We start from the raw sequence: 8,156 nt of genomic DNA, 5'->3' as shown, positions 1-8,156 counted from the left end.
TCATTTAATTCCTCCTAGCCTTTGCCTCGTCAACAAAACGTACTTCAAAATGTCAAATGCCTCGTTGATTACTTCCAATCTGTATTGCTTTATTATTTAGATTCTAATTGGTAACCATTTGGTTTCTCAATTTTTTAAAAATAAATTTTATAGATATTCCTTCTGGCTTCAAATTTCTTTATTTGCTGTCTTCTTTTTATAAATAGTTTAAAAAGCTTAAGCAAAATTTTATAAAAAAAATTAACTTTTAAAAACTAATTTTTATTTTTTAGAATTTGATTAAGAATTTAAAGATGCAAGTTATTGTAAAAAAAATAGTGAAGAAATAGACTTATTTTTATAAATCAATAAAATAAAATAAAATAGTTACTAAGTTGAACCTTAGTTATTTGTTTATATATATTGTGACCCAACTTATGAAAATTAGTGTCTAGAAATTGTAGTACTTGTTTATTTCTTAAGTTAAATATAATGAAATTGAAAGTTTAGAGTAAAACTGATATATCTTAACACTTGGCCTTTTTAATTTACGCTGTATAGTGTTTGGCTGAGTATTTTACACTTCGAAATTATATTTGACTTTTAAAATATATATATTTATTATGTAAACTAGAAATGAGAAGTCACATTTACTATCTCTCAAACGTTGCTACTATTGTATTTCAAATAGATACCCACCCTCAAAAAGTCACAACCACCTCAACAAAGTGCAATATGAGAATTTATGAAAAATGGAAGGATAAAAATAGACACTAAAAATTCTTCCCACATAGTCTCTTCTAATATAGCAAAGATAATTAAATGTATACAAACATTTGTAGAAAATTGCAAATATTAAAAAATTCATCATTAATAGATTTCTATTAATGACATGTTCTATCACTAATAGAATTTGAGAGTTGGATTTAAATTGTCATATTGACAATTTTTTTTGCATTATAATATATTTGTTAATACATTAGACATAATTGCTACATTTCCAACTATCTCTTTCCTTTTTTTTGGTAATTAATTTTATTTTACTCATAAACAGTGGTATTGAAATAAATTAAGAAGATTAAAAGAAGTCATTCAGATAAAGTCTCATAATCACTGTCATTAAGGTGTTCCTTTAACTTCAAGGTGTGAGTGTAGGCTTCACAATTTTGAGAGCTCCAAGCTGAATCAATTTCAGGAAGTTGATATTCCTCTGGCCTTAATGACAGTTGAAATTCTGGTAATTCAGGTAACGCCTGAAGTGCCCTGTTTGTCACATTCCATCAAACTTTCATTACTTTCACATTCAAACTTCTTTTAACCTTGGCTTAAAAGATCAAATACTATTTGTCTTATAGTATTCTTTATTTATATTCTTCCATCCCTATGCTTTCTTTAAAAAAAAATATATCAAACTTTCATTACTTCTTTTGATATACAAGGCCATTTGATAACCATTTTCGTTTTTCGGATTTCTGTTTTTGGAATTTATATGTTGGTTTCCTTCAGGTTTCTAAATTTCCTAAGCTTTGGTTTTCAGTAATTTGTGTTTAAAAAAATTGAAGCCTTGGAAATATGAATCAAACATCCCTACATCCATCCCTAAAGGCTAGAAGTGAAAAGAAAGATGAAACTAAGAAAAGGGAGAAGGAAGGTAGTTAAAGATGTCTTACTTCTCCTGTTCCAAGAGGTATCCGTACATCTGAGACTTCCGAGAAGCAACTTCTGGAATTTTTTGATGTAAATGCTTCATAGCACCCCAAAGTGGAGGAGGCCTTGCAAAAATTATAACATAATAGCTGATAGAATTAGAGCAGCAAGATCAGAAAGGCTCAGAAAGAGTATGAAAACCAACCAACCTGGTGACAGGAGATGCAAGACAAAAGCTCAAGCAGGCCTTCTTGCTTTCACCCAGAAGCTCTTCTGCAGCAAGAAAACAGCACACAGCACTGACATGGCACGATGGTTCTGAACCTTTGTCGAGGATCAGACCATGGTAGTAGTAAGCCGCAGCCTGATATAACCAATGCTCAAACTAAGATAAGGATATACAGATTCTTGAGAAATGCAGAAACACCACAGTTTCATTTTCAATAGCACGTTATGATAACAACTACTCAAAAACCTTGGATTCAAGAAATTTCCATTTAATAAATGACATGTGCTTCTTTCCATATCCTCGATCCATGTCGCATTCCGACAAACATTGGTAAGCCTGAAGAACAAAAGCCAAAGAAAGTTAGAACCAGGGAGATTAATACTGCAACAAAAGTAGCATTAGTCTTTTTAATTATTTTTTTAGTGCAACAATGGGAATTGACATTGAACCTCCAACCTCATAGAAATAGTACACACAAGTACCGTTGAACCATGCTTACTTTGACAATAAAAATATTCCCTAATTTCACTATACTTTTTTAAACATTTATTTAGTAGATATTCGTGTGTTTTGGCTAATTTGCATACACCACATCTATTTTCAATTTTTTACGAGATTTAATTTTTCCTTACTACATTGGATTTGCTAAGATAACTCATAAGATAATATTCTAAGGAGGTCCACCATGGCTTAAACTCATTCTCTTTCCTAATTCCTTTATTATTTACATAACCCTGTTGATCATAGGGTCAACCCGTAGTGATTTTGACTTTTTTGTTCAGACAAATATGTTATAATTGAGAAATAATTTTAATGATAAAATGCAGAACATGCTTAATCATAGCCAAACAGAGTCAGTCTCTCCCCACCGAAATTTGAATGGGGGAAAAGGTTGAGCAATTAAAGATAAAGCAACTCAAACCTGGCTGAAATAGATCAACTGCTCACATGCCAGTCTCCTTTTGACAGATAAGGTCGCATTTTGAGTTTCAACAGCTAAACCAAGTTGGATTTCAGTTCCCTGATTATAAACAGAGACCTCCATTCAAGTTAGATATAGATACTAAAAAGCCATAAAGCCTAGAAAGAAGTAAAATAGAGCTCATAACTTGCAGATTGAAAAACTTGAGATAGACTATATTGATAAGACGAAACAACAATGTACCTGACCCAGAGTTTGAATTGAAATGGCTTCAAGCACACCAGGTTTAAAATCATTAGGCAACCGTCTCCTAGGATACATGTATAGAGCATGTTAGACAATGATAGTTTAACACAAGAACGACTAGGAAATATTTTAAAAGGGTTGAAGCTTGCATACTTAATATCAAATGGAATGTAGACCAGAATATCCCGGATGCAGCAATCGAGATATCCCGATGCTTTAAGAAGCAAATCAATGGCATCCCTCTTGGAATCTGAAAGTTAAGCAACATTTACTTAACAGGCGAAGTGTTAAAATCGGTTTCAAGAAGAAGGTATTTAGAAGTAGGCTTGTAAATATGACCTGAAGACACTACCCTCGAACCAGAACCAGAGTGATCCTTGGGGATCATCAAGGAATCAGCTTCTGATAGAGTCAACATAGCCATTAAGTGAACAACAGACAACAATTCAAACCACAAGTTTGCTATACATGTTTCCTGCCCACCATGTTTGTTATACGTTACTCAATTAATTACATGACTGCATTTTTTGGATAAGTAAACAATATATAATGTATGAAAGTAGGCGCCAGTCTTACTTGTCGTCCATTTTCTAAATTTCTCCATTTGAACTCTATCAATCCATCATCTATGGTTTCTGCATAAAATTGGAACCATCATCCAAAGAGCAATATAGTATATAACTGTAGGATGAGATGAAGCCACCTTTCTTTGTTAGACCAATTAAAACAGAGAGATACTCTTCCAGCGCTCCCCGCAATTCCGTTATAGCAGATCCACCTGCAAGAACACGTTTCACTTCATTCCAAAACAAATATTTTGTTCCTAGTATCTGGAAGTGTCCAGACTAGCTTAAACTCCGTTCAGCTTGGAGTCAATTAATCTCACATCACATCCATCTAACTCTATAGCATTGCGTTGTAAAGTAAACTTATAGGATGTTAATAACAAAAACTACTTGAATGCCTTAAATTTCATATCTAGAACTTCGAACACCAAGTACATATCTCACTGTAGCTGAAACTATTGAAGTGCATTGTATAATTTGTCTACCCACAAAGGCACCTCTGATCTACAATTTGAATTATAATTTTTAATAATAAATTATTCTCCCTTTGCCAGAGACATAGCTAGCTCACAATTGACTGAATTTCTGTGTCGGTTCTTGTGGTTTCGCTGTATCTTTATTTGTCCATTTCATAATAAAAACAATTATCTAGGAGGTCTAAACTGACCAACAATCAAACAAGAAGAAACATCTCAACTTAGTTTTACCCAGTGACCAAACACGAATTTCGTAATAGACATAAAAGAGGGAAAATCAGACCTGTATCCTCGGCTACCAACACAATCTGATTACGAAGTGAAGACAGTCTATCGGCAACATCTTTGAGAATAAGTCCCCTGAGAGGTCTCTGAAGATCAGATTGCATTGGAATTCGCATGGAAGGAACAAACACAACCATCTCCGGTATGCTCAGTTTCTTCTTCCTCCCAACTGCGTAAACAGAAGAAGTGCAACCCATTGTTGTTCTTCTTGATGGGAAATGTCCCCAAACTTAACATCCTACACAAAAAAAAAAGAAACCCCACATCGATTTACAGCCCCATTTAAATATATTACAAGAGTTGAGCATAGTAGAAGGCATTAAACATCGAAATCAAGAGGTGGGTTTGTTGAGGAATGTAAAGTTGTGAAAGTAAACAGAAAAGGAAGGGCGTTGAATAAATAACAAAAGAGAAGAAAAAAATCGTTGGAAATAGAAGGAATGATTAACTAGACAGATTCAAAGAGAAGAAAAAATCGTTGGAAATGGAAGGAATGATTAAGGAGACAGATTCAAAAACAAGTTGGATGGAAAACAAAATTAAAAATGAAAGTGTCAGAGAAACAGAGATGAGTTAAGTGGTTACAGAGAGGAGAGAGAGCAGGAGAGAAGAGAAGGGATTAGAAAGGAGGATCTGATAAGAAAGAGAGAAAGAGAATCATGGGAATAGAAAGGTTCAGAAGCCGAGACATATCTCACATGGCGAAGACGTAGAACTCGCCCCGTTGCCCAAGGAGCTGATTTGGAAAATTTCTCTACTCTCAAAGGGCGCCAAAATTATTTATGATTCTATTATTGACTTCCAAGTTGATCATAACAAGTTAAGAGAAGATTTTTTACATTGTTTAATTTCATGACTCCCACATAACTCTTTCCATCATATGCTTCATGATCGAACACTCGTTCACTAAATACAAACTAAACGTATTTTGCCACTTGAGTGACAATTTCAAAAAGAGGTCAACAACAAAAGCATTTTACAAATTTTTTTTTTTAATTCATGAAATGGCTTTTGCAAGTGGATCATCATGAATCCTACTCATAAATTGAGTAAATACGAATTTATCACTTTAACAAAAAAAAAAAGTTCACGATATTTTTATCTTCAAAATTGATTCATACGGCTAGAATGTCCCTAAATACCATTGATATATCTTAAAAATGTGAATTGAGTAAGTTGGAAAAAAAGAAAATCACCCAGAAGAAAAAATTCCATAATATTTTGTACTCAAAATGGCTTCATACAAGTCAAACATTCCTAAATTCCAATAGAAAATTGAGAAACAAGAAACCTATTGTATTTCGTACCCTGATTTACTGAAATTGAAAAAAAGGTGATACAACGTACTTGTTGAATTAATAAAACCACAATCAAGCATACCATCGTGCTCAAAGTTTGGTAATGGTAAATCTTTTTAACTGTCCTTACTATATCACTAATTTTATTCAAGCAATCGATAGTTGGTCTGATTTCTAAATTAACAAAACAATATATAAAAAAGAAACAAGTAATTGGATGGACTTAGTATGATATTTAAGAGTTGTTGGTACAAACATGAATTTCCAAATTAATCTATGATCGAGTTGACTAGGTCGACAATTGAGTGAATTATAATGAAATGAAACAATCTATTAAGTTAGCTGGAAAGAGCTCTTACATTTCACCATTTGAGTTCTTGCAATAACTTATTATTGATAATTAAGGATTAATATGAATTAATTCAGTAGCTACTTATAATTATTAATTAATGACAATCGTGTAAATAAGTGTAATAAGGAATTGTTAAAAAATGCTCAAAATCTTATTCTAATATCTTTACTTTTTGATATTGTATAGATTATATAATTTGATTTTAATGTGAATGTTTTAGACTATTTTACCATATTTCATAATATCCAGTTACAATAAATATTAAGATTGTTTTTTCGGAATAAATATCTTATGAATAAAATCAAGAATATAATATTAAGTAAAAGTAAAATAGAGTTGTTCCAACTTGTAAAAAAACAACAATGAGCTTAACTTAGCTATTATTGACATGATCGAGGTTCAACCTTCCTTCGCTACAGTTGTTTGAACTTAAAAAAAATCCTAATTTATGTAATTATTTGTGTAAAAGTTGTTATAAAATCCATTCATTTCAAGTATTTTATATGGGATTGTTTGATTCTATGACAACCCTAGTAATGGTGGAAGATGTTAGGATTTATGTTCTAAAGTCTTGTAATCCGTTAGGTGCTTAATTTTATTGCCAAGGTTATTACTTAACATATGGGTGAATCAAGTTCAAGTAATAACTCAAAATGTCTATAGTATATAGACAAAGTTTGGTGTTTTATCTTGCTGGCACTATGAATGTGATCCACTTTGTAATAGTTACAAATCATTTTGATTCAAACTGTTTATTATGTGGAAGCATGTGAGTGGGGTATCCTACGGAAAGAGTTTGTATAAGACCAAATTACAAAATATTTAATATTTCTTTGTAAATCTTTTAATTTATTATATCAATATTTCATAAGATGATCATGTGCGACTTGATTTCAATCCTAAGTGAGTTGTGAACTTTTGTCTATGAGGCTCCTTTTATTTGCACGAGTAGGAGTGGTCTAGGTTGTAGACTTAGTAAGTCTACTATCTTGGGGATTTGAACAAATGGGAAGCTGGAAACATAACTTCACAGTACAAAATCTACTTATTCACATATAGGGTAAGTAATGAAAAGCTGATGACTTATATTTCTACAAGTTATTTTCTCTTAAAATTAGAATGTCGAAGAGTATTAGAAGGAAACAGGTGAAACTGCAAAAAGATAAAACGAACAATATTTACTATCGTTGGTGGATCAAGAAATTTTGTTGACAAAAACTTTATAGTTGAGTAAAAATAATCTGAAAAAAAAAATGTAAAAAGTGGGACAAGTGGCTCCAAAGGGGATAGAATTTAGTTTTACTAGTAGGTTAGCTTTTGTAGTTAACATTATTTTAGTTTATTTATTTACATATTATATATGGAGCATCAAGTTGATAGCTCTCAAGTCTTTCTAAATCTATACTAAATTTGTCAGTGTCTTTATTTACTATACGTTGTATATGTTGCTATGTTTAAAGATGGTTTATGAAAGTTGAATGCAAGAAAAACATGGACCATATGTAGAGGACAACGTGCGTTGAAGTATCATAAAAAGCAAACATTGTGAATTGATGTGGTACAAAATACGGGTAAGAAAAAAATACAAACAACATGTGTAACAATCCAAAAGATATTAAAAGAAAATTTATGCAATTGAGTAGGTTAAGGAACCACAATTTCAAACCATCAAAATTTTATTTTTACCCAATTTCACTACTCAAGATAATAACAAGAAAAATGTAGTGTAGAGCAAAAAAAAAAAAATCGTTTCCGAAGGACTCAAGTTCAATTCAAAGAAATCATTTTCATTCTTAACGTACATTAAGTTTATGGGCTTTAATGTTGTGACTATCAAGAACAAGGATTACATCTTTCTCAAGAAAAGATTGATTAGTTGAAATTCTAATTGGGAATTTAAGAAAGATCAATAGGAAGTGAGATGGTAAAGAACAATTAAAAAATTCTCAATCATTCTTGTTTTAAAGAATATGCTTTATGTAAACCCTAATCATCTTTCGATTAATCAAGCGAGTTATGACTAAGTAAATTTTTGTTTTTAAAGAGAAAAGATAAAGAAGAAATTTGTTTAAGTGTTGAAAGACTAGAAATCAAAAGTAGGTGGCTAAAGGAGAAATGGAAGAAGAAAAGAAAGTTCAAATTTTGGCTAAGTGTTG

General features: G+C 31.6%; 1 protein-coding gene across 3 annotated transcripts; it reads right to left on the bottom strand.

The window, feature by feature from the left end:
• Positions 1-759: 759 nt before the first annotated feature.
• LOC101206080 (BRO1 domain-containing protein BROX homolog) lies at positions 760-5,066 on the bottom strand. 3 transcript variants are annotated; one of them, XM_031881899.1, is made up of 12 exons: positions 5,049-5,066; positions 4,349-4,588; positions 3,727-3,801; positions 3,600-3,658; positions 3,363-3,498; positions 3,177-3,273; positions 3,021-3,087; positions 2,778-2,876; positions 2,102-2,191; positions 1,836-1,990; positions 1,650-1,751; positions 760-1,242 (listed from the first exon to the last, which is right to left on the bottom strand). In XM_031881899.1, the coding sequence occupies exons 2-12, from the start codon at positions 4,545-4,547 to the stop codon at positions 1,068-1,070; spliced, it is 1,254 nt and encodes a 417-aa protein (XP_031737759.1). In that variant the 5' UTR covers positions 4,548-4,588; positions 5,049-5,066; the 3' UTR covers positions 760-1,067. The 3 variants fall into 3 exon arrangements, with proteins under 3 accessions (XP_031737759.1, XP_011651514.1, XP_011651515.1); XM_011653212.2 differs by having other exon boundaries at positions 4,936-5,062; XM_011653213.2 differs by lacking the exon at positions 5,049-5,066 and having other exon boundaries at positions 3,600-3,649; positions 4,349-4,929.
• Between the last annotated feature and the right edge of the window lie 3,090 nt (positions 5,067-8,156).

Source organism: Cucumis sativus, chromosome 3, assembly GCF_000004075.3.
Source record: "Cucumis sativus cultivar 9930 chromosome 3, Cucumber_9930_V3, whole genome shotgun sequence".
Taxonomy (NCBI): domain Eukaryota; kingdom Viridiplantae; phylum Streptophyta; class Magnoliopsida; order Cucurbitales; family Cucurbitaceae; genus Cucumis; species Cucumis sativus.
Note: the sequence above shows the minus strand (reverse complement) of the source record. Positions and strands in the feature narration are given on the sequence as shown.

Coding starts and splice junctions, on each gene's coding strand:
- LOC101206080 (XM_031881899.1), bottom strand. CDS start 4,547: ATGGGTTGCACTTCTTCTGTTTACGCAGTTGGGAGGAAGAAGAAACTG. Junction 2,192..2,777: donor AGTTGATCTATTTCAGCCAG/GTTTGAGTTGCT, acceptor TTTGTTCTTCAG/GCTTACCAATGTTTGTCGGA. Junction 1,991..2,101: donor GGAAATTTCTTGAATCCAAG/GTTTTTGAGTAG, acceptor TGGTTATATCAG/GCTGCGGCTTACTACTACCA.